The following is a 27,549-nucleotide window of genomic DNA, read 5'->3' on the forward strand; positions in this document are numbered from 1 at the left end:
AATAGTGGTGGGATAATCATTCTTGGTTTATCCCAGATTACCCTTTACAGGATAAAACATGCATTCTTAGAGTTATATATATTTTCAAATTAGTGACGGGAAGTGAACAAGTGCACTCTTTGGGAGGAAGGAGAAATAAGTAGATAATATAATTGGAACATACCACTTTTCAACAACCACAGGAAATGACATCACATTGGAGGAGCAGAAAAAACCACAAGGCCCAACTGACAGTGTTTCACCTCACATCATCTCTGCTCCAACTAAACACAATTATCTTCAGGTTCAATAGAGGACACATCAGAATCATCATAGAAATGTCCCTAGGCCTTGTGGTCATTCTTTATTCACTTTATTTAAGTAAGTGTTTGTCCATCCATCACTTACAATATTTTTTTCTCTCCTTCAATGCACCCTGGCCATGGAGCGACTGGAAATGACTTGTGGAAAATGTTCTCTCTGTCTGAATTTAGCCTATGATTGATGCAAAGATTGTGGACACGTAATTACTTGTAACTTTTGCTAATGTATTTTTGACTGAGTGTGTTGTTATCATGTTGCCATTGCAGTGTCTGTGGCAGGGCAGAAATTGGACCAGGAGATATCATGGACTAGGACACAGGGACAGGCTGTCTCCTTCAGCTGCAAAGACAAGGACCAGTGTGAAACGTATGTCTTCTGGTACCAGAAGAAGAAGGGAGAACCTTTTACCTTGATTCTCGACATCGAAAAGGATAACTGCGCTGTCGATGCAAGTTACAACCATCCTCAAAAATATGATTTCTCATCCGTGAGAAATAACAGATGTGATCTGAAGATCCAGTTAGTTAAAGTCTCTCATTCTGCCACCTACTACTGTGCCTGCTATCTTTCTAGGAGCCCACAGTGAGAACTGATCCACACACCCTGTACACAAACTCTGTGGTTATAATCAAGCTCTGAACTAATGGAGGAGAAAAAACAAGTTATTTTTGAACAGTAGGGAGGAACTGTTTGAAATGACACTCCCAGCTGGTGTTTCACCTCTGATCTTCATTATCGACTGTATGATACAAACCATACTTCAGTAAAGATCTGTGAAATCAATTAGATTTTCAGTGATCAAGATGACTTCTCAGTAACAACTGTGAATAACAACTGATCTAAAAATCCAGTCTGTTAAAGTCTCCCATTCTGCCACCTACTACTGTGCCTGCTGGAACCCACAGTGACAACAGATCCATTCACCCTGTACAAAAACTCTGTGGTTTTAGTCAAGCTGTGAATTTATAAAAATAAAAAAACATAATCAGAGGAACATTTTTAGATGTCTCTCCCAGCTGGTGTTTCACCTCTCATCTTCATAATCGACAATATGCTGAAAACCATACTTCAGTAAAGATCTGTGTAATAAATGTGACTTTTACTGATATTGCTTAATGTTATATCGAACACGTAGCTTTTCATTTCTTAAGCACAAATTCACTGAACATGGACTGTGGTATAATAATATTCTCTTTTTCTAGGTAAGTGGTTCATCCAACCTGCATCCAACTGGTATCTAATATTTGAATGTAGTAACTCTACTGTGAGTTCTTTAGTGATCCACTTCTGTTTCGCAGTGGCTGCTTCAGGACAACAGCTACAACAGGACCTGATATCGGAGACTAGGAGAGAAAGACAGTGTCTCCTTCGGCTGCAATGTTTCTGGTAGCAATGTTTTTGGGTAACGTAGTCCACTGGTACCAGAAGAGAGAGTGTGAATCCTTCACCTGGATTTTATACATTGTTTTTGATGACAATTGCATCACCTCAGATAGCACTCATCCTTAGAGAGCAGATTTCACTTTTGAGAGGGAGTCTGACTCAATAAGCTGAAAATCCAGTCAGTTAAAGTGCCCCGTTCTGCCACCTATTACTGTTCCTGCTGGGCCTTGGGACCCCAGAGGGAGAACTGAAGTGACATAAGAGGTTAGAGTAGATAGTGTCTTTCACAAATTCAAAGTTAAATCCTATTCTAAAAGGAATTCTAAATACATAGGCGAGATGTCTCGCCAATGAGCAAACCGTGTCTAAACTGCTTCTTCCTGATGTGTCCTGTATAAATCATGTGCAGAGATTGGGCAGAGGTTTGTGTGCTATCTGGGTATATCGTGAATATAGGATGGCTAAGGGGTGTTCTTAGGCATGGCAGAGTTGAAACGCCCAGTGATAGGTTGGTCCTGGCTGACAATACTCATGGATCAGCAATATTAATTGTGTTTCAGGTACATTACACAGATGATAGGCAGAATCTACCGCAAATCCATACCAGAGTTGTAATTTCTTAGTTGACAAATAAATTAAATAAACACAAACCAACGGACTTTACACAAATACACATTTATCCCACATTTATCCCACAACCTTTCCCACCCACAGGATCTTCTTACTTAGGTACTTATATTAAAGTGATGATTTTATAGTGTCAAGTGTTAATATTCTCAGATTATGCCAGTTCAAATTGAGCTACAGTATATTCAAGTTGAGCTACAGTATTCTCTTGGCTGCTGTTAGGACAGCAAGCCAAATCCTTGTCTGCCTCTGTTAGGTTCATCATTAAGAAGTAGCACATGGGCCTTCCCTGTGGCGCAGCAGTCTAAGGTACTGTATCACAGTGCTAAAGGCGTTACTACAGACCAGGGTTCATTCCTGGGCTGTGTCACAACTGGCCATGGCTCGGAGGATGGTGCACAACTGGCTCAGAGTCATCCGGATTAGGGGAGGAATTGGCTAGGGGGGCTTTACTCGGTACATCACGTCCTAGTGACTCCTCGTTGTGGGCAGACAAGATCGATATTGGTGAGAAAAAGTGGGGTACAAAAATAAAACATTTTAAATACGTAGAACATTGGGAAGACATTGGATGGATGAAAACAAGTTGCCTGATAATGATGAAGCCACAGATTGCCAAAAGGAGAAGACCTCTGGGCACTCCCAGATAGTATGAATGGATGTGCCAGGAGTACCCTGGGGGCGAAGCATACAGACAGGGGTTGAGTTTACGTTAAACTGAAAAAGTTTTGGAAGTCATAATTGTTGCGGGTGATTTGGGTTTCTGTCGTGGAATACCTAATCAAAGGGAAGAGAGAGACTGCAGGTTCTTTCAAACAACACTTTATTATAAGATTTGCAAAATGGAGAATCAACTATCCACTCAACAGCGTATAGTTGAAAAGATCAATGAACAATGCCGATTCAATGCTTCATATAAAAAATACATGCAACCCCTTTTTGTATACGTGGCAGTCAGCAGATAGTGTGTAAAAGGTCATTTGTTGTCTGTATAAACTTAAGATAGCACAAGGTTGATAGCCTGAGGGCTCAACCATCTAACTGCATTCACAACAACAAACACTATATTGTACTCCTTTCTGCAAGGTTCCATACATGTGACTTTCTGTAGATAATAAACCCACAGGATTTCACATGCTGCAGTTGCACCCAAATGTTTCTTATTACATTAATTTTATTAAACTCGGCCTACCCCAGCTAAACCCAGACAACACTGGGCAAATAGTGCACCGCCCTATGGGACTCCCAATCAAAGCCAGATGTGATGAAGCCTGGATTCAAACTAGGCACTGCAGTGACACCTCTTGCACTGAGATGCAGTGTCTTATACCACTCAGGACTTACCTGTAAACCCAGTCTTATGACTAAGTCACACCAAGACAGGTTTGCATCAGGTTAGGAAAAACACCAACATATAACAAGAGTCTATTCTTTAAGCAGTAAAACACGGGATAGCATGACTAATTATGCAATTTTCCACGACATTTCCTCCCTTTTAAGACTAAGTCTCAACCTAATAGAAAATTACTTTCAAGCATTTCCATTAAACACGCATTAAGATGAGGGAAAATAAAATACTTTCTTACACTTAGTACATTACTATTGTAAATTACCTCCGTTGTCATTGGGTTTCAACCCACCCTTCATTCTCAGAAGGGGGAAAGGAATATATGAATTCAAACATCCGTACAAACTATGACTACACACAAGCAATAGCTTCGTTGAGACTGTCCATTTTGCCACAGGGTCACCATGACGGTAGGCCCTTAACCCTACCTTGGGAGCACCATTCACATAACTCCCGCCGTGAGCATGGCCTATGGACATGCTGCACCATTAACTCAATATGTTTACGTCTGTGTTATGGATTATCATAAGTCTTCAACAGACATGTAATCAGGCATAGGGAAAAAAATCAGCTAAATAGGGTTATGAGGGGTCACTCAAATTCAAGACCCTCAACTTAGCACACACCAATAAAGTTAGAAAATACATTTGCAAATGGGATCAAATATAGACGGTTTGTACTAATTACCAGTATTAACTTTTTATCATTACATCCCCTGTTTTACACTGTCTTGAGTGGCATGTTAATGACAGATGGGTATCTCAATGTATTGTTAGCCTAAATAACTATACATTTAGCAGTGTGTAAACCTCCTCCGTGAATCTGATACCCCAAAATAACAATTTTAGACAAGTCTAACTCAATAGCAGATGACCATTCAATCTCTGGCATTTCTCATGTTTCTTCATATAGCTTCACAGTTCAAAGTGGATGGCCCCACTACAACTCTCACCTGAACCCCACCACAACCCCTATTATGGCTTGTCCATTGTCCATGCTCACTTGTCTTCTGTTCACCATGCTCAAAAGGCAGTTGATAAATTTAACTGGATGCTGTACACTGGTTGCTGGGTCGGACTCAGGTCTCTTGGTAGAAGTGGTGCAGGACAGGGCAGTAGTGAACGACATTTCTTCAGCCGGTGAGAGGGGGTTTGGAGGTCCACACAGTTTGGTCAAATTATCCCTTTCAATGCATCTAGATACCATATCGTCCAAAACCTTGTGAATGGACAGATCAGAACAACAATTCAGTTCATATCTGATTCAGGAAATCCAGACAAATGATCTACTTTATGACAAACTATTACTTCGGACAAATATTATTAATACAAACCTCTTTAAAATGTCAAAGAGAATACCAACACATTCTATTGTAACATTTTTTCCAAATTGGTTATACTCACTTTATCACACTGTCAACGTCATCGCAGAGACATAGGATCAGGAAATTATCCCGATCATCCAGCAGACCCAATCTGGTGAGATTTATTGAAAACAAAACAGAACAAACAATACAATTACACTCCTTCATATATCAGTCATTACATCCCTACATATCACTCAAGGTGTATAAACTTCAATCCAAAAACCTCAAAACACTGGTTATTCCCCATTTTGACACATACTCACCATCGTGATTAATGTGTAAAAAACATAAAACAAAACAACAGTGAATTAGAATCACTACCCATAATAACTCCATAAAGAAAAATGTATATACCCATAACGTGATTCAAGGAATAGAAAAATAGACTAGAGACAGGACTATCCATCTTGTGGTCCGAATCACACATATAACTATTAAATATATACTTTTCTGTAATTATCAGTATTATAAATGACCTTCAAATCAGTATTACAAATTACCTTAAATCATCAAATCATCAACCAACCATCTCTTGGCTTTCCAGTGAGGGCGATCAAACCACACTAGAAAGTGTTTCTTTCTGTATTAGATTAATTATTTAAAAACAGTCAAACATGTCATACATTTCATATTCCAGATTACAGTTGCTTCAGTACATTCTTTACCAAAAGAATACACATGTTCAATTAAAACTCAGAAATTCTATTTGTGTAACCCTTTCAAGGTACCTTAGCTATAACTGGTGAAAAACCCACTGAAATCTAATAAAAATAACCCCACGCAATAAATCAAATGGTATTGAAACACTAACAAGCATTCTTGATGTAGGTGTAACGATCGTTGTAAGAAGTAGACCAAAGCGCAGTGTGGTGTGTACCCATTATTTTATTGAATGACAAAAAACAAGAAGAATACTTAACCAAAACAACCGTGACGCTACGAAACCGTGTGCAGACACAGGCAACTACACAGACAATCACCCACAACCCACAATGACAAAACAGGCCTAAATATGGTTCCCAATCAGAGACAATGACTAACACCTGCCTCTGATTGAGAACCATAGCAGGCCAAACACAGAAACAGACAAACTAGACATCCAACATAGAATGCCCACTCAGATCACACCCTGACCAAACAAAACATAGTAACATACAAAGCAAACTATGGTCAGGGCGTGACAGTAGGGTAAAAACAAACAACATTCCCAGGCCTTATTTAATGTGGGAGTTCCCTTAACATACATGTGGTAGTGGACTTCCATCAGTCCTGGAAGAAAGAATCCTACTCAAAACAGATAATATAGTCACATTACGAGGAATAGACACCTTCCAAAGTAAACAATCCCAGAGCCCCTTTCTGGCAATCCTATCCTTTTAACCTATTGGATTGATTTAGTCAAAATATAAAACATTTTTTAAACAAATCTAGGACCTTCAAAAAGTTGGTGCCATCAGCTCAGTATTTATCAGCTCAATATTCAGTGTTAAAACATTCACTTTATATACTTGCCACTGTTCCACGTAATGGAAACAGACTTGGTTTTCGTTTTAAATTACATTACCTTCCTGCTCAAATTCACTGGTCTTACTTTATTAAAGTACAAAACCGAGCAACAGTAATCAGAAACTGTCAAAGATCGTTTGATTCAACTATTCAGACCTATGCTTCAAATGTCCCACTGCGTCCCTTACAGCCTGATATAGCCCAGCGAACAAGACTCGCTTTCACCCACGGATTGAAACTTGCCGTTATTAGTCTATCCAAAAGCCACTAATAACTAATAACATATTTCCTATTCAGATCATTAGAAGGCATTGTTTTAATTTCATTCCATCCTAACAATATTACTCTATATTTTTAATACCAACTTCTGCTGGGTATTCCCTTTCTTCTTCACACTTATTAAACCTGTATTATTATAAGATGAACATATAATGCACCAAATCCACGAAATACATCAGCCAATTCCTAAGGAAAAAGAGAGTGACCTCAAAAAATAAAACAATTCTAAATGGTTTGTCCTCGGGGTTTCGCCTGCCAAATAAGTTATGTTACACTCACAGACATCATTCAAACAGTTTTAGAAACTTCAGAGTGTTTTATATCCCAATACACTAATAATATGCATATCTTATGTTCTGGGCCTGAGTAGCAGGCAGTTTACTTTGGACACGCTTTTCATCCAGATGTGAAAATTCTGCCCCCGATCCCAATGAAGTTGAACATATTTAATAATCTCTTACCTAGCTTGATGACTGTGGGCATTTTTGTTTACTTTTTATTGTTCTAAATTGTCGGCTAGAAGGGCCATGGGTCATATTAGATTGTGTAGAAATGCAGAAAATGTGCTTTAGATGAAAATGTGACGACCCCAGACCCCTGCCAAGTTATGTCCCCCTCTGCAAATAGCACTGCTGGGTGATTTAAAAAGTCATAGTCAATCGTTCAATAATATAATAATACTCGTTGTAAACATTGTTTTTACATTTACAATATGGAGAATCTATGAGAATAGAAAGGTTCAGAACTTTGGTGAAGCATCACATTAAGGTTGGGAAAAAAAGGCAAATAGAAATCAAAACTGTATGGTGTTCAAAGATAGATGGGAATGGTTGAGTGGAACTGAAGGATGGGACTAAAAACAAAGAAAAGATAACTATTGTAAAATATACTGTGTTTTTTAAAATGTATATAGTATGTGTCACGTAAGTTAGAATGGACCAAAGCGCAGCGTGCGTAGAGTTCCACATGTTTAATTTAAGAAACTCACCAAAACAATACAGAAGAAAGGCAAGATCGTGAATCAATGCAGTGCTCACACGCAACAATGCATAAACACAAGATCCCACAAACAACAGGTGGGAACAGGCTGCCTAAATATGATTCCCAATCAGAGACAACTATAGACAGCTGCCTCTGATTGGGAACCATACCAGGCCAACATAGAAACGAAAAAAAAAACTAGAACTAGCATGCCCACCCTAATCACACCCTGACCTAACCAAACAGAGAAATAAAAGGATCTCTAAGGTCAGGGCGTGACAGTATGTATGAGCTAGAAGTAGAAGATAAGTGTTGTTGTCCATTAGATTACTCTAAAAATGGGAGGGATGGTAAGGTTAGGGGAAAATAATAAAGGAAGGTATATTTACAAAAATGTAAATCAAATCAAATCAAATTTTTATTTGTCACATACACATGGTTAGCAGATGTTAATGCGAGTGTAGCGAAATGCTTGTGCTTCTAGTTCTGACAATGCAGTGATAACCAACAAGTAATCTAACTAACAATTCCAAAACTACTGTCTTATACACAGTGTAAGGGGATAAAGAATATGTACATAAGGATATATGAATGAGTGATGGTACAGGGCAGCATACAGTAGATGGTATCGAGTACAGTATATACATATGAGATGAGTATGTAGACAAAGTAAACAAAGTGGCATAGTTAAAGTGGCTAGTGATACATGTATTACATAAGGATGCAGTCGATGATATAGAGTACAGTATATACGTATGCATATGAGATGAATAATGTAGGGTAAGTAACATTATATAAGGTAGCATTGTTTAAAGTGGCTAGTGATGTATTTACATCATTTCCCATCAGTTCCCATTATTAAAGTGGCTGGAGTTGGGTCAGTGTCAATGACAGTGTGTTGGCAGCAGCCACTCAATGTTAGTGGTGGCTGTTTAACAGTCTGATGACCTTGAGATAGAAGCTGTTTTTCAGTCTCTCGGTCCCAGCTTTGATGCACCTGTACTGACCTCGCCTTTTGGATGATAGCGGGGTGAACAGGCAGTGGCTCGGGCGGTTGATGTCCTTGATGATCTTTATGGCCTTCCTGTAACATTGGGTGGTGTAGGTGTCCTGGAGGGCAGGTAGTTTGCCCCCGGTGATGCGTTGTGCAGACCTCACTACCCTCTGGAGAGCCTTACGGTTGAGGGCGGAGCAGTTGCCGTACCAGGTGGTGATACAGCCCGCCAGGATGCTCTCGATTGTGCATCTGTAGAAGTTTGTGAGTGCTTTTGGTGACAAGCCGAATTTCTTCAGCCTCCTGAGGTTGAAGAGGCGCTGCTGCGCCTTCTTCACGACGCTGTCAGTGTGAGTGGACCAATTCAGTTTGTCTGTGATGTATATGGTGGATTGGAAATTAGGCAGACAATTACATTGATGGAAGCCACAATCTATCTGCACTATTAAAGCTGATCTACCCTTAAAAATATATATACTGCATATAAACTCAGCAAAAAAGAAACGTCCTCTAACTGTCAACTACTTGTTGGGGTATGTTCCTTGTTCCTTGGCTTATTGGTGAAATCAGCAATCAGACTTATCTTTAACCTTTTGCGACGAGCAATCCCGGATCCGGGATCGTAATCATAGCCTTAAATACATTTGCATAACGCAGCAGACATAAGTTCCCCAGAAACGTTTCCTATTCATGAAAATCACAAATGAAATGAAATAAAATATATTCAAACACAAGCTTAGCCTTTTATTAACAACACTGTCATCGCAGATTTTCAAAATATGCATTACAGCCAACGCTGTAATGTAAGTTTATCATGGCATAATGCTATGCTTGGCTCTGCTGGCAGCAGGCAACATTTTCACGAAAATAAGAAAAGCAACAAAATTAAATAATTTACCTTTGAATAACTTCGGATGCTTTCACTCAGGAGACTCCCAGTTAGATAGCAAATGTTCCTTTTTTCCAAAAATATTATTTTTGAAATAGCTCCCATTTCATCATGCTTGGTTGAGAAATCAACCGGAAAATGCTGCAACTGAAACGCCAAATTTAAAAAAAAATTTGCTCCATAATATCGGCAGAAACACGGCAAACGTTGTTTAGGATCCATCCTCAAGGTGTTTTTAACATATATATCCGTCGAGGCAATTGTTTTCTCATAAGAAGCGATTGGAAAAATGGCTACCTCAGTATTTTACGCGAGATTTTCTGGCTAGCTTAGCCAGTTAGCTTTGGTGCTTGGTTGGGACAAGCATGCATTGGCAGGCAAGCTGCAGAAGGATGAGTAGGCTACAATTCCCCATCATTTATGAGTGCGATTTTTGACAGCCATCTAGCTGAAAACGTTTGAGGGTTTATCTAATTTTCCTTCATTAGATTTTAGCTCATCTTGCTCTGGCTAGCGTTAGTTGATGTTCTTGTTGTTATTGATGTTTATAACTGAGGGAGAGGGAGCCTACCTTTTCTTGGTTATTTGATCAATAGGACAGTAGGGATCCCAAATATAAGAGGACTCACGTGGTGTTTACATATTTGCAGAAATCCATTCAGGTGTATTTTGTGGCTTTTGCGCTGTTGCGTCGTTTATTAGGTTTTATTTTCTGCAGTGTTTATTCATTTTCCAAACGCACAGCCACTTTCCAACTCAATATTGCTATAGAATTTTCACAAATGCCTTAGTATGCGTAATTCCCAAACATTCTAAGAATTTATGAAAAAGTGAATGATCTTGGTGCTCGCTTGTCAGCTTTTTAAATATGTCATATTCTTCCTGGGGGTGTACATGAACAGATTTTAAGAAGATTTAATGTTGCTAAAATGCTGTCAGTTCCACTTTGTCCATTCATCACTTACAATCCTTTTTTCCTTCAATAAACCCTGGTCATGGAGCAACTGAAAATTACTTGTGGAAAGTAGTTTCTCTGTCTGAATTTTAAGTCTTTGATTGATGCAAAGATTGTGGACACATGTAAATTATTTTAATTATTTTTGCTCATGTATTTTCTTCTCAGTGTGTTGTTGTTGTCATGTTGTCATTGCAGTTTCAGTGGCAGGGTAGAAATTGGACCAGGAGATTTTTTGGACTGAGACAGAGGGTGAGTGTCACGAATCCCACAGAAAATGGTGCCTCTTCCTGTTCGGGCGGCGCTCGGCCGTTGTAGTCACCGGCCTACCAGCTGCCATCTCTTCCCTTTCCTTTTGTTTCTGTTAGTTGGGTCTAATTGTTTACACCTGTTTTGAGTTTAGTTTTGTTTGTAGGCTATTTAAGGGCACTAGGCCTGCTGGTTATTGTACGGGCTTGTTCTCTGTTTTATGGTGTTGGTTGATTATTGTGATCTCTATTTTTCCGGACAGTTTTAGTCCTGTTTATTTGGACGGGTTGTTTCATGCGCCCTTGTGTTTTTGCATGTCCGTTTTTCAGCTGTCATTGGAATAAAAGATCCACGTATGGAACTACCAGCTCTCTGCGCTTGACTCCTCCACCCAGCATTCATAGAAGTCTTGACAGGACCCGCACCAACTGAATGGAGTCAGCAGGAGCAGCGAACACCCCTCTCCCAACTATGGAAGAGCGCGTCCATCATCATACAGCTGTCCTCCATCGAATCGGTTCGGCGATGGACCAGATGATGGAGAGGATGGAGCGATGGGAGAGGAGTGGTCTACCGACATCTACCCCAGCTCCTCCACAGACGACGCCACCGACTCCACCTATGTTGTCGTCTGGGTCCAGCACATTGCATCTCTCCCCCCGAGGGAGTACGATGGGAGCGGCGGCTGGCTGCCAGGGATTTTTGCTCCAGCACGAGCTCTACCTGCCTACCGTGCGTCCGACTCCCTCGAGTGAGGAAAGTGTGAGCCTCCTCGTCTCCTGTTTGTCGGGTAGGGCCCTGGACTGGGCCAACGCTGTCTGGAACAGCCCGGACTCGGCTCGGGACCACTACCCGGAGTTCACCCGCCGCTTTGCCCTCTGGTGGGTGGTCAAACACAGCTCGAAAACGGTGGGTGAACTCCGGGTAGTGGTCCCGAGCTGAGTCCGGCCTGTTCCAGACAGCGTTGGCCCAGTCCAGGGCGAGCAACTGTTCAACCTCAGACAGGAGACGAGGAGTGCGCAGGACTTCGCCTTGGAGTTCCGGACCCTGGCTGCTGGTGCAGGGTGGAATAATAATAATAATAATATATGCCATTTAGCAGACACTTTTATCCAAAGCGACTTACAGTCATGTGTGCATACATTCTACATATGGGTGGTCCCGGGGATCGAACCCACTACCCTGGCATTACAAGCGCCATGCTCTACCAACTGAGCTACAGAAGGACCAATGACAGGGCCCTGATGGAACATTACCGATGCAGCCTCCGGGAGGACGTCCGCCGGGAGCTAGCTTGTCGGGACACCACACTCTCCCTCGATGAATTTATAGACATGTCGATTCGACTGGACAACCTGCTAGCTGCCCGCGGGCGTTCAGAAGGGGTCCTGTCAATTCCACCTTACAGCTCTCCCGCTCCAACTCCGATGGAGTTGGGAAGAGCTGCATCTATGGGGACCGGAGGAGGAGGCTCCTCCTGCGCCTACTGTGGCCGGAGAGGACACACTTCGGACCGGTGCTGGAGGAGTCCCTCTGGGAGTCGAGCTGGCAGGCGGGACACTTCTCTGCCACCCCAGGTGAGTAGGCACAAAACTCACCCAGAGCTCCCTGTTGGTCACATGTTTTTGTTTATTTTTTCCCCCTGTGTTTTTCCCCTTTCTCCAGCATAAGGCGCTAGTCGATTCAGGCGCAGCTGGGAGTTTTATGGATCGCGGACTCGCCCGTAAGTTGGGTATTCCGTTGGTGGAGATAGACCCACCTTTCCCCGTGCACTCCTTAGATAGCCGACCGTTAGGATCAGGGCTGGTCAGGGAGGCCACGATTCCGCTGGACATGGTAACGCAGATTAGTTTCTACCTTATTGATTCACCTGGGTTTCCAGTGGTGTTGGGGGTTCCCTGGCTATCTAGTCACACTCCCCTCATTTCCTGGAGACAGAGGGCTCTTCAGGGGTGGTCAGACGAGTGTTCAGGTAGGTGTATAGGAGTTTCCATCGGTGCTACGACGGTGGAGAGTCCAGACCAGGTTTCCAAGGTGCGCATTCCCCCAGAATATTGCCGATTTGGCTATCGCTTTTAGTAAGAAAAAGGCGACCAAATTACCACCCCATCGACGGTGGGATGGCGTGATAAACCTCCAGGAGAACGCTGCACTTCCCCGGAGTCACGTGTACCCATTGTCACAGGAGGAGACGTTGGCTATGGAAACATATGTCACGGAAGCTCTGAGACGGGGACATTCGGCCCTCCATGTCACCCGTCCCCTCAAGTTTATTTTTTGTGAGGAAAAAGGAGGGAGGACCGCGTCCGTGCATTGATTATCGAGGTCTCAATTCGATCACAGTGGGATTTAGTTATCTGCTACCTCTCATCGCTACGGCGGTGGAATCATTCCACGGAGCGCGTTTCTTCACAAAACTGGACCTCAGGAGCGAGTATAATCTGGTGCGTATTCTGGGAGGAGACGAGTGGAAAACAGCGGTTAGTACCACATCAGGCCACTATGAGTACATTTACATTACATTTAAGTCATTTAGCAGACGCTCTTATCCAGAGCGACTTACAAATTGGTGCATTCACCTTATGACATCCAGTGGAACAACCACTTTACAATAGTGCATCTAAATATTTTAAGGGGGAGGGGGGTGAGAAGGATTACTTTATCCTATCCTAGGTATTCCTTAAAGAGGTGGGGTTTCAGGTGTCTCCGGAAGGTGGTGATTGACTCCGCTGTCCTGGCGTCATGAGGGAGTTTGTTCCACCATTGGGGAGCCAGAGCAGCGAACAGTTTTGACTGAGCTGAGCGGGAACTGTACTTCCTCAGTGGTAGGGAGGCGAGCAGGCCAGAGGTGGATGAACGCAGTGCCCTTATTTGGGTGTAGGGCCTGATCAGAGCCTGGAGGTACTGAGGTGCCGTTCCCCTCACAGCTCCGTAGGCAAGCACCATGGTCTTGTAGCGGATGCGAGCTTCAACTGGAAGCCAGTGGAGAGAGCGGAGGAGCGGGGTGACGTGAGAGAACTTGGGAAGGTTGAACACTAGTCGGGCTGCGGCGTTCTGGATGAGTTGTAGGGGTTTAATGGCACAGGCAGGGAGCCCAGCCAACAGCGAGTTGCAGTAATCCAGACGGGAGATGACAAGTGCCTGGATTAGGACCTGCGCCGCTTCCTGTGTGAGGCAGGGTCGTACTCTGCGGATGTTGTAGAGCATGAACCTACAGGAACGGGCCACCGCCTTGATGTTAGTTGAGAACGACAGTTTGTTGTCCAGGATCACGCCAAGGTTCTTAGCGCTCTGGGAGGAGGACACAATGGAGTTGTCAACCGTGATGGCGAGATCATGGAACGGGCAGTCCTTCCCCGGGAGGAAGAGCAGCTCCGTCTTGCCGAAGTTCAGCATGAGGTGGTGATCCGTCATCCACACTGATATGTCTGCCAGACATGCAGAGATGCGATTCGCCACCTGGTCATCAGAAGGGGAAAGGAGAAGATTAATTGTGTGTCGTCTGCATAGCAATGATAGGAGAGACCATGTGAGGTTATGACAGAGCCAAGTGACTTGGTGTATAGCGAGAATAGGAGAGGGCCTAGAACAGAGCCCTGGGGGACACCAGTGGTGAGAGCGCGTGGTGAGGAGACAGATTCTCGCCACGCCACCTGGTAGGAGCGACCTGTCAGGTAGGACGCAATCCAAGCGTGGGCCGCGCCGGAGATGCCCAACTCGGAGAGGGTGGAGAGGAGGATCTGATGGTTCACAGTATCGAAGGCAGCCGATAGGTCTAGAAGGATGAGAGCAGAGGAGAGAGAGTTAGCTTTAGCGGTGCGGAGCGCCTCCGTGATACAGAGAAGAGCAGTCTCAGTTGAATGACTAGTCTTGAAACCTGACTGATTTGGATCAAGAAGGTCATTCTGAGAGAGATAGCGGGAGAGCTGACCAAGGACGGCACGTTCAAGAGTTTTGGAGAGAAAAGAAAGAAGGGATACTGGTCTGTAGTTGTTGACATCGGAGGGATCGAGTGTAGGTTTTTTCAGAAGGGGTGCAACTCTCGCTCTCTTGAAGACGGAAGGGACGTAGCCAGCGGTCAGGGATAAGTTGATGAGCGAGGTGAGGTAAGGGAGAAGGTCTCCGGAAATGGTCTGGAGAAGAGAGGAGGGGATAGGGTCGAGCGGGCAGGTTGTTGGGCGGCCGGCCGTCACAAGACGCGAGATTTCATCTGGAGAGAGAGGGGAGAAAGAGGTCAGAGCACAGGGTAGGGCAGTGTGAGCAGAACCAGCGGTGTTGTTTGACTTAGCAAACGAGGATCGGATGTCGTCGATCTTCTTTTCAAAATGGTTGACGAAGTCATCTGCAGAGAGGGAGGAGGGGGGGAGGGGGAGGAGGATTCAGGAGGGAGGAGAATGTGGCAAAGAGCTTCCTAGGGTTAGAGGCAGATGCTTGGAATTTAGAGTGGTAGAAAGTGGCTTTAGCAGCAGAGACAGAGGAGGAAAATGTAGAGAGGAGGGAGTGAAAGGATGCCAGGTCCGCAGGGAGGCGAGTTTTCCTCCATTTCCGCTCGGCCTTCCGGAGCCCTGTTCTGTGAGCTCGCATTGAGTCGTCAAGCCACGGAGCGGGAGTACCTCGTCATGCTGTATGGGTTGAAGAATGCTCCAGCCGTCTTCCAATCCTTTGTAGATGAGATTCTCAGGGACTTGCATGGGCAGGGTATGGTAGTCTATATTGATGACATCTTGATTTATTCTGTCACACATGCCGGGCATAATTGGCTGACTCTGACCACGGTAAAGGAGATGCAGCGGTTTTTAGGGTTTGCCAATTACTACCCGACGTTTATCCGGGGTTTTGGACAAGTGGCGGCGCCCATTACCTCACTGCTGAAGGGGGGGCTGGTGCGTCTACGGTGGTCGGCCGAGGCCGATGGAGCCTTCAACCAATTTTAGTCCTGTTTATTTGGACGGGTTGTTTCATGCGCCCCTATGTTTTACATACCCGTTTTTCTGCTGTCATTGGAATAAAAGATCCACATACGGAACTACCTGCTCTCTGCGCTTGACTCCTCCACCCACCATTCATAGAAGTCTTGACAGTGAGGCTATCTCCTTCAGCTGCCAAGACAATGATCAGTGTACTATGTATGTCTACGGGAACTGGAAGAAGGAGGGAGACACTTTTACCTTGATTCTTGAGCTGTCAATTAATCAAGCTGTATTTTAAAAAAAACATTTTTAAGTTTTAGCACCAGCGGAAGTCACATAATCAGAGGAAATGTTTGACGACACACCCCAGCTGGATTTCATAATTGACTATATGATACAAATCATACTTCAGTAAAGGTCTGTGAAATCAATTAGATTTTCAGTGATCATTTCTTATTTATATTCATATTGTTCAATGTTATATAGTAATAATAATAATAATAACACATGTAGCTTTTGATTTTCTCAATTCTTAAGCACATATTCACTGAACATGGACTGTGGTATAATAATATTCTCTCTTTCTCTGGGTAAGTCATTCATCCAACCTGTATACAAATATTTGAATGTAGTAACTCGGCTGTGATTCTTTTTGTGATCATTCATGTTTTACAGTGGCTGCTTCAGGACAGTTGCTGCAACAGGACCAGATATCAGAGACCAGGTGTGTGTTGGGGTAAACTTGTCTATTAGTACCAGAAGAGAGAGGGTGAACCCTTCACCTGGATTCTATACTTTGATTTTGATTACAATTCCGTCACTTCAGATACATCTCATCCTCAGAGAGCAGATTTCTGTTTTGAGAGGGAGTCTGACACCAGTTAACTGAAGATCCAGTCAGTTATAGCGTCCCATTCTGCCACCTACTCTGCCTGCTGGGACACAGGACTCCACAGTGAGAACTGATCCAAACAGCCTGTACAAACACTCTGTGGTTTTAACGAAGCTTTCAATTCATGAGAAGGTTTCTGCACCACAGGATGTGACATAATCAGAGGTTAGAGTGGTGTCTTTTTCAAATCCAAGGTGAAATGCTACCCTAAAAGGAATTCTAAATACATTTGCAAGATGTCTTGCCAATGAGTAAACAGTGTCTAAACTTCGTTCTCCTGATGTGCCCTGTGTGTATGTAAATTGATTTTTGATAATGACTGAGCTTTCGGTCAGTCAACCTTCATCAGAGACCTACACAGGAAAGACTAGGAGGGAAAGAGTGTCTCCTTAATTTGTAGTTGTCAGCCAGTGTAGGGCTAACTTCTTCTACTGGTACCTGAAGAGATAGGTGAATGAGACATGGCAGAAATCGGGAGCTGTTTCTCAGATCTGCAAGGAGGAGTAACAGAGGGCCAACTTATTGGAATGAAATGCAGGTCAGGATTCTCGTTTCCTACCATGAGTAAATTATAATTTACATCATTAATTTTCATTCTTATATTTTGATTCTTAACTTAAAATAATATACATGTATATATATTTTTATTTGCTGTAGCATGTGACATTGCACAGCTGGAGACCTAAGCTGGTTTGAAAATGGTCGATTTACATAATGTAGAAACCTATTTTTCCACAGATAACGTTGTAATTTCAATAACCGGTATTTCTATCAAACTTTTCACAATAAACAAATATCTTTACAGGGTTACATTTAAGCTTCTAGGGCACAGCATGCGCTTCAGAAGACGCTATAATTCATATAGGCCCATTATAGATTATATCTCAACCAATTTTATCATATTTTCTGGTACTCCTAATTTGTATGATGTGCTCCAAACTTTAAATTGGGAGTACCATTCTTACCAAATATTTGTTTTAACTAAGTGCTGTAGGCATCATGTTCCAACTCATTCTGCGTAATTGTGTGTGTGTGTGTTGTGTGTGTGTGTGTGTACTTTTACTGCTGTAAAGGGAATTAAGGGACGATTGTTTTGTTGATAACCTTGTAAATTATACATGTAAAAAAATATATTATGGAGAAAAACATGAAATTCTGTTAATTGGCTAACATTTGCAGAGGCTACGTGACCATAGGAGGCATAGGGGCATGTGTTCCCTCAGATAAGTCCATTTTATTTTACATAGATTTTTTTTAGACATAGGATTAATTATTATTATTATTGCTCTAGATTGCAGGAAAAAGCAAATGCAAAACTCTTCAATTTACAGACAGGGCCCTGCAAAGACACAATGCAGACTACTTTTTGTCAAGGGAATATTCACTGTGTATGGATTTGTATTTGGCTCTGGCACAAGACTTTATGTGACAGGTAAGAGATCCATTCTTCAGATTTTTCAGCAGATAAAGAAAGCAACAGTAATTAATAATTCATCTATATGTCTAATCAGTTTCCAAAATAACTGATAAAACGTCCTGCAGTACAGCTCTTCAAATAGGAACTATTCAATTAGCCTGTACCCTGTACAATTGATCCTTCAGATTTTCAATTAATCCAAATGCACAATTTGCATGTCCTTACTTTAAGAGATATACACAATCAGGTAAATGTGTGATATAAATGTAAAGTAATTTGATATAGGGCAAGAAAGTTGAACTGTATACTGAGCTAAGAATCCTATGTTTTAAATAATATTTACATTATATTTAAATAAGATATTCTATAAAGGACAGTGATGAAAAAAATAATGAGTTGGTACATGTGGTTTATTTATTTATGTAATTATTTGTTTACTTAAATATAGACAGTAAATCTGGATATAAAACAAAACTTCTAAAAACTTGTGTAATGTCCCTTTCAAGCAGACTGTAAATGGTATTGTTTTTCTTGAAAATCAGACAACAAGCATGTACAAAAACCCAAAGTGACGGTCTACCCAGCGTCCAGCCCTGAGCCGAATGGGAAGACCACCCTGCTATGTCTGGCAAGAGACATGTTTCCAGACTTAGTCAAGATCTCATGGAAGATGGAGGATGAATACAGCAGAACAATGGAGGTGCCCAAAGCAGAGAGGGAAGAGCTGGAGCAGAGGGAGGAAGGACAGATGACCAGTATGATCATCATTGACAAAGACAAGACATACAGGAACAAATACATCTGTTCTGTGGAGCATGAATGGGGCATTCAAGATGTTGACATACCAAGGGGTAAAGCCAGCTATTTAAATAGTTTTACATTAGTATGTAATGTGCTTTTCAGAAATCATTATTCATGTATATTTATTCACGTATCCTAATATATTTATATGAGGGGACTATCATGTGGGACATATTCAACAATGTAAATTCACTTGAATGCCAGAGAGCGCTCAGACTGCCCTCTGGGAGTTCTAAATTCAGAGAGTTGTCAGATTGTCAGTTGGCTCTGGTGGAGGAGTAGGGTTGATACGAGTGTTCTGACCTCACTACCGCAGTCAAGCACCCAAGCTAACTGGCTAAAGTTGGCTAGCTTGCTAGTTTCTCCCAGACTTAAATGAGAGAACACCTCACTCTTTCCATTTTACTTGCCCGAACTGAGCTGGTTAGGCTGTTTTCATGTTATCCAGAGCGCTGATGACTGTAACTGTGCTGCAGGCAACAATTGAATTACTCTTTTTTTACTGAGGTTTACTGACACCGACGATATTTAATAGGTCTTTGAGCGTTCGTAAATTCATCAGTTATTCTGCGCTCAGACGAGAGTGCTCTGAAATGGGAATAGATAGCCAGAGCGAATTTACAATGGCATATTACCTTTCAGGGCCGAAAGTCTCCCCCTGCCAGAATCCCCCCCCCTTCTAATTTCATTAATTTGGTGGCTAGAGTCAAATGCTTTCTGTGGCACACATCAGAGTCAAATACTTTCTATAGAACAAACTTCACATCAGAATAGGCAACCAAAATTAAAAATGAATGTATGTGTTATATTAAACATAGAGGAGGGACAAAAAGGTTGGCAACCAATAAACATTTCACATTAACTATGGCTGAATTATTATCCTTACACTTACAAAAATACTAGTCGAATAATACATGGGAGAGATGACGAATTTTGGCAAAGATGTTTTTTTATAGACCAATTCAAATCAGTATCGGATTTAGGTATGGGCAACACCCGCACCCGGGGGAGGGTGCTGAAGGGGGGGGGTGTTCGCCTTGGGCGCCACATAAGCTAGAACCACCACATACACTTGAAACAAAAAGCCAAACCAAAAACTGCAGACAACAATGCTTTCTGCTACTAAGATCAGTGAAATGTAGGCTAAACTGACAACGGATTGAAGAGCAGAAATCACAACTAGCAAGCAAGTCCCAGCAATTAAGAATGCGAAGGGGGGGAGAATTCTGGCAGGTGGGGGAGGTTTTCGGCACAACACCGGCTCCAGGCATATGTGAAATACCGTTCGCTTAGGGCCCCTTAGTCAGCGTCCAAATTTACTGTTGAGAGTTGTACCCTTTTCTTACTTAAGACAGGTTGATAGCGACAACTGATAACCTTTCAGAAAATTTTAGAAAGTCCCGCATCAGAAGCGTCTATACCTTATCAGACAGTAGATTTCTACTCCAGCATGGAATGTTCGGTACTGTTTCTCTGACAACAATTAAAGTTGCTGATTGATAGATTACAGTTAAATGATAATGCCCAAGAAGCTAAAGTTGACAGAAAAACGTGTTGGTTTGAAAGGTGTAGGCCTAGCCTTGCCCAGTGGCCCTGACTTCCAGGGGGCCCACATTGATTCTGTTAGTTACTCTTACTCAGATATGTTCATGGCAAAATGTGTGGAATTGCTGGGAATTTGCTTTAAAACAGCTCAAATGTAGGCCTATCTCTGGCACATGGCAAAATGAGTAGAATTGGACTACATGAAATGTGTTATAACATTGCTACATCTTCTCTCTGCCCCATGGAACAAAGGTATATAACTGCAAAAACTTGCTTTAAAACTGCAACATTTTATCAAAGGCCAATAGATAAATGTGTAGAATTGCATGAAATTAACTTTAAAAATTAACATTAACAGATTAGAGTCTTCTCTTCTCAGCAGGAGCCATTTGGAATCCAACTCATTTCCCACGATTGTATTTGAAATATTGCGAAAGGCCTGATTTGTCTGGATGCTGTTCACTGAGAGATTTGCCGTTCGTTCCTGACTGTAAACTATGCGTTGTTAATGGTCTACACACAATCCACAGCTAGGCAATTTTTTAAAAGGAGCTATTGATCCTCTGTGGCTAAATTATCGCCATTTTCATGGTGTAGTTAGCTATTTTGAATTATTTCATTTCTTTCTGAACAGACAGTAGTTATACTATAACTTTGGCAAATGTTTTTCAATTTATCAGGGGTGCTGCAACTCCTCCAGAACCCTTCGCGTAGCTATGATTCTATAAATAAATGATGAAGTGCAATGCTGAAGAGATGAGAGATGCAGGCTCATGTTTATCAGATAGAGGGAGATCATAGGAAGTTAATCTCATTCTAGTTCTGTGAGAGATACAGGCGTGCTACTCACACAGCCAATGGCCACGCATGGGTTACAATGTTACGAAACCATAAGCCCAGGCCGACCCAACCCGAAACAACTCTTAGAATATCAGGGCCAGGCTGAAAATCTACCTTTTTAACTGTTTTATTGTGAGAGGGGGGAAATGGAAGAGGCTACTCAAATAAACTTTGATCGCTTTTATTAGAACTTTTACTTTGCAAAAAGTGACAATTACTTTTCATGCCACGAGAGGTCCTGGATCCGGCCAAATAGGTCCCTGAATGGAACATTCCAAAACGGAGAGGTGCGGATGCTGTTCCGGCAGGATCCGGATCAAATTAAGCACTACCTTTCCAAAGTAAAAAATCACATAGGCCCACATAATATTTGGACTCACACTTGGTGATGTTGTGTAGCCTTCCTAGTTAGTTTCACTAGTTTAAACAAATCACATTTTCTGGCATACAATTATCAAATGAAATCAGATTGTATTTGTCACATGCGCCGAAAACAACAGGTGTAGTAGACCTTACATTGAAATGATTACTTACAAGCCCTTAATCAACAATGCATTTTTCTGAAAAATACCTAAAGAAAAATAAGAAATAAAAGTAACAAACAATTAAAGAGCAGCAGTAAAATAACAATAGTGAGGCTATATAGAGGTGGTAGCGGTACAGAGTCAATGCACCTGTTAGTTGAGGTAATTCAGGTAGTATATACATGTAGGTAGACTTATTCAAGTGACTTATGCATAGATAATAACAGAGAGTAGCACCAGCGTAAAAGAGAGAAGGGGGGGCAATGCAAATAGTCTGGGTAGCCATTTGATTAGATGTTCAATAGTCTTATGGCTTGGGGGTAGAAGCTGTTTAGAAGCCTCTTGGACCTAGACTTGGCTCTCCGGTACCGCTTGCCTTGCGGTAGCAGAGAGAACAGTCTATGAGTAGGGTGGCTGGAGTCTTTGACAATTTTTAGGGCCTTCCCTTACTCCATGTAGCCTAATACCTACAGTAGCCTACGAATTACCTCTACATGGCGCATAGCTGACAGAGTGCAATCGGAAATATGGACTCAGATCGGGGTTATAGGTATAGCCTACAGTAGCAGTGCTTGGAAAAGCCAATACAATAAAAAAAGCCATATTACAACCTATGTTGTGATATTTGCGTTGTTTGCTCTATAACCCATATGCTACCATGGTATAGCCTACAATAAGGCCATGACAACAAAAAGACAACAGTCACACAGTGGTGGAATAAATTCAACTACACATAGGCCTACATTTGTTTCATCACAACGTTGGAGAGTAACACAATGGTGAAGTACACACATGAAATATTGCACGTAACAAACAGTTATATGACCTGCAGCATGGTCAAGCAAGTTAATGTTTTTGACAATTTACAAAACAACTAGCCTACTGATTTAGAACCACGGAGTTTCCGCAAGTCAGCACAAAGACAACAGGAGCAGTGCCTCTGCTACTTCAGCACCATTTCAACTTAAACATTTAAATATCAAAACAGGATACATATGCTTAATTTAAAACACTGAAAACAAACTTAATGACACCAAAAACAATTTATTCCAATCAATATTGCTAAATATCATGTGTCTGTCAATGGTACTGATTTCTGTGTGTGTGTGTCTGTGTGTGTGTGTGTGTGCATGTGAGAGAAGTGCTACACATGGTGGAGAGAGGCTGTAAGACATAATTATTTGCTTTATGGGTGCTGTACATTATGCCATAACACGTTACGGTGTAACGTACAGCGTCAGAGGTGTCTGTTTTTTTTCAACTTTTCTCCAATACTATAGGGTCATTACCATGTCAATCAACGCTTGAATAGAAACGCAGTTCACACCCCAGATGTTTGTCAACACAGTCTCTACAGTCCCATTTAGTTTTCTTTGCAGCCTCATTTGAATGTCGCAGTTATGTACATTTGTACGTAATGGGGTTAACGTACAGAGAATTAAGTCAAAACCACAAATCCAAATCTCCATCCATGCCTTAGGAAAAGGCCCATTTAGCAAGCTAGCTACTGCAGGACATCAACACAAGCAGACCAGAAACAGACACATTTGTCTGACAATGATTATGTTTTGCTTAGGATGTGATTTGATTGGTGTGAAGCCAAATCCAAACTGACCTTTTGAATCACCAGGACAACCCACAGTTGAGCTCAGCATCGCTGATTGAACAATTATTTGACGTTGTCTTATCAAGGGAGGCCAAATGCTTGCTGGCGTCAGTCAAATGCTACGGCAGCAATATGTTATAGTCTTTTGTTCCCTACAGCATCAGCTACATGGGCTACACATACTGAGACAAAGGGGATCTGTTTTCCTTTCTGTGATGATTTCTCCGGCGAGATTCAGCCACTTGCGAATTGATGGAAAATTATGAAAATACAGAGAGATGAAAGATAAATGATTTAACAACGTTTATTTTTGTATTTTTCAAATAATTTTGCAGTAGCCAGACTTCCCTTGGCATCCATTAATACATGCCACTGTCGGTTTAGTGACTTTTTAAAGGCAATGTTCAGTTTTTGCGGAGACCCCATCCATGACAAACGTTGCATATTTCGGCTTGATCGGAAATTCGGAATACATTTTTTTCTAGGCCTACAGAAACAACATATACAAAGTAATAGGACACAGTAAATACTAATGAACTCGTGAAAAAATTGAAAATAAAATAAACAAGACTGGTTATTATTCCGTTGGTTACCTCGGGGCAGATGCCCCAGTGGCTCACACTCATTGAATATGACACTTTTAAGTGTTTAAGTGTGTCTCTTGAATGACCTCACTACTGAGAGCAAAATTGATTGCATGTTTCTCACTGAAACATGGCTGTCTTCAGACTGTAGTGCCGCTCTTATTGAAGCAACCACCCGGACTACATCTTTATCAGAAACGGGGAAAAAGGGTGGGGGGACAGCCTCTATTTTTACTAATGCTCTCAGCTGTAAGGACATTTCATTTGTGTCTTTTGAGCATCATGCTATATTGTTTAAATGTCACCCACCAGTGCTGTCCATAACCCTGTACATTCCACCAAAGCACTACCCCACTTTCTTTAATGATTTATCTGTGTATTGTCCATTATAAAATCATAGTGTTGGTTGATTTTAATATTCATGTTGACAAAGAGACTGACTCTTTTTACGATAGCGTCCCATCTGGCCGATATCCGGTGAAATTGCAGAGCGCGAAATACAAATCACAAAATTCATAAGATTAAATATTCATGAAAATACAAGTGTTATACATCGGTTAACCGTTCTAAGGCAGGCGTTTTGCTAGCGGAACCCCTCGACAACATTCCGCTGAAAAGGCAGCGCTCGAAATTCAAAAATATTTTTTATAAATATGTAACTTTCACACATTAACAAGTCCAATAAAGCAAATGAAAGATAAACTTCTTCTTAATCTTCCCATCGTGTCCGATTAAAAAAAAAATGCTTTACAGTGAAAGCACAACATATGATTGTTAGGTCATAACCAAGTCAAAAAAACACAGCCATTTTTCCAGCCAAAGATAGGTGTCACAAAAAGCAGAAATATAGATAAAATTAATCACTAACCTTTGATAAACTTCATCAGATGACACTCATAGGACATCCTGTTACACAATACATGTATGTTTTGTTCAATAATGTGCATATCTATATCCAGCAATCTCAGTTTACATTGACGCGTTACGTGCAGTAATGTTTTGATTCCAAAACATCTGGTGATTTTGCAGAATTACTCATAATACACATTGATATAAGATACAAGTGTTATTCACAGAATTAAATATAGACTTCTCCTTAATGCAACCGCTGTGTCAGATTTCCCAAAAACGTACGAAAAAAGCATAATCTGAGAACGGCGCTCAGAGCCCAAATCAGCCAGAGAAATATCCGCCATGTTGGAGTCAACAGAAGTTAGAAATAACCCCATAAATATTCACTTACCTTTGATGATCTTCATCAGAAGGCACTCCCAGGAATCCCAGTTCGACAATAAATGACTGATTTGTTCCAGAAAGTTCCAGAAAGTCCATTTATGTCCAAATAGCCACTTGTTGTTTTTGTGTTCACCCAGTAATCCATCTTCATGAGGCGCGAGCACTTCGTCCAGACAAAATCTCGAAAAGTTCCATTACAGGTTGTAGAAACAAGTCAAACGATGTATGGAATCAATCTTTAGGATGTTTTTAGCATAAAACATCAATAATGTTCCAACCGGAGAATTTCTATGTCTGAAGAAATGTACTTGAACGAGAGCTAACTCTGTCGGGAGCACGTGTCACGAGCCTGAGACACTCTGCCAGACCCCTGACTCAAACAGGTCCCATGAGCCCCTCCTTTGTAGCAGAAGCCTGAAACAAGTTTCTAAAGACGGTTGACATCTGGTGGAAGCCGTACGAAGTGCAACTTGACTCCATAGACAGTGTGTATTCGGTAGGCCAAGCTTTGAAAAATTACAATCCTCAGATTTCCCACTTCCTGGTTGGATTTTTCTCAGGTTTTCGCCTGCCATATGAGTCCTGTTAAACTCACAGACATCATTCAAACAGTTTTAGAAACTTGAGAGTGTTTTCTAACCAATACTACTAATAATATACATATATTAGCATCTGGGACAGAGTAGGAGGCAGTTCACTCTGGGCACGCTATTCATCCTAAAGTGAAAATGTTGCCCCCTATCCCAATGAAGTTAAAAGCTTAACCTCTCATTAATCCAGACGCTTTGTCAGATTTAAAAAAGGCTTTGCGGGGAAAGCACACCATGTGATTATCTGAGGACAAAAGCATTGCATACATTTTCCAACCAGAGGCATCACAAAGTCAGAAATAGAAATATTTGTTTTTATTTTCATTGTTTGTATTTGTTTTTTTCCTGTGAAGCACATTGTGTTGCATTCCATGTCTGAAATGTGCTGTATAAATAAAGTCTGATTTGAAGAAGATGACCGCAAACAAAAACTAACTGAAAACAAGACTTATTCAAATAAATTCACTGGTTAAAATCTCAGCCAATATACTATTTTCTTTTCCCCAGATTCCTTCCCCTTCATGTGCAGTCTGAACCTGGCTTCTCTGGTTTATACAGTGATGATAGTGAAGAGCATGGTGTACTGCTGTGGGCTCTCTCTCCTGCTGCACCACAGGAACATGGGGAAGTAGACACAACACCTGTAGAAAGGATACCCCCCCCCCAGTGTGGATAAAGATGTAGTAGTCTGGGAATGACATGGATTTTACATCCTATTGAGGTCTAACATCTCAATTGTTGGCCTATTGCCTTAATTTTTTAACTGTTTAATCTGTTTTTTAATCTGTTTTTCAGATGCTAAAATATTGTGAGCCATAGATTTCTATGTCTTCCGATAACTTAATTAAATAGACAATTATGACATTAATTGCAAAACATTTCATGTAAATTGTGTTTCATTGCTTAAAATAAAAATTAAGCCAAATATTGCATTTTTTTTCATAACTGTGGGGGCTACCCACTGCAGAACCTTGAATAAAGGTTAAGTTAAGGTTGTCTGGAAAATAATTAAAGCAAATCTTGAAGATAGATCCTGACGATTCAAATGTAGAATGTTTTATGAAGGTTTCCCTTGAGTATCTGTCATATAGCTTAAATAATTTTGTACAAAATCTGAATTTGATTTATACAGAAATATTTTACCTAAATATTACATTTAACAATACATTATTAAATATGTAGGCTCATGATTTCCAAGTATCCTATGTCTCGTTAGCCAATATAATATTTCGTAACTTGTTGTGTGTATAAAGTGTATCCCCCCCCCAATAAATGTGTCCATTTCATATCATAATTAAATTATTTTGTTCATTACATGAGAAATAAAAAATATATATTTTATATTTTCATTGAAGAACTAAAATTATTGCTTATTAAGCAGACATTGATCCGAGTGAAATGATTAATTGGTGTGTTTTTTTGTGTTTTTTTTGCATTAATACTATGTTGTTGTTTACATTGATAGGTTTGTATGAAGAGTAACATTTTCCTGCGTAACACATTAATCATGTCCTTTCAGATGGGGAAGGGTTTAATAATTGCTGCCTTCATGAAAGAAATGTTACAACAAACATTACTCTGCAAAGTATTCTACATACTGTATTGTACAGTATTGGGCTGTTTTGTATGAGGAAATTATCACCATAACAGAAAAAAATAAAGGTTACTTTAAACCCCCAAAACATTGTATTTCTTTACTATAAGATTATCTATTCGTATTTGTG

The 27,549-nt window shown here is 41.2% G+C and overlaps 1 protein-coding gene across 1 annotated transcript; it reads left to right on the forward strand.

Moving 5' to 3' along the window:
• The first annotated feature begins 255 nt into the window (after positions 1-255).
• LOC124035140 (immunoglobulin lambda-1 light chain-like) lies at positions 256-27,493 on the forward strand. Its single transcript, XM_046348558.1, has 5 exons — positions 256-360; positions 570-879; positions 18,080-18,114; positions 18,642-18,950; positions 26,333-27,493. The coding sequence occupies exons 1-5, from the start codon at positions 318-320 to the stop codon at positions 26,455-26,457; spliced, it is 822 nt and encodes a 273-aa protein (XP_046204514.1). The 5' UTR covers positions 256-317; the 3' UTR covers positions 26,458-27,493.
• The last annotated feature ends 56 nt before the right edge of the window (positions 27,494-27,549 follow it).

The sequence above is a fragment of the Oncorhynchus gorbuscha genome, linkage group LG05 (genome assembly GCF_021184085.1).
Source record: "Oncorhynchus gorbuscha isolate QuinsamMale2020 ecotype Even-year linkage group LG05, OgorEven_v1.0, whole genome shotgun sequence".
In the NCBI taxonomy this organism is placed as follows: domain Eukaryota; kingdom Metazoa; phylum Chordata; class Actinopteri; order Salmoniformes; family Salmonidae; genus Oncorhynchus; species Oncorhynchus gorbuscha.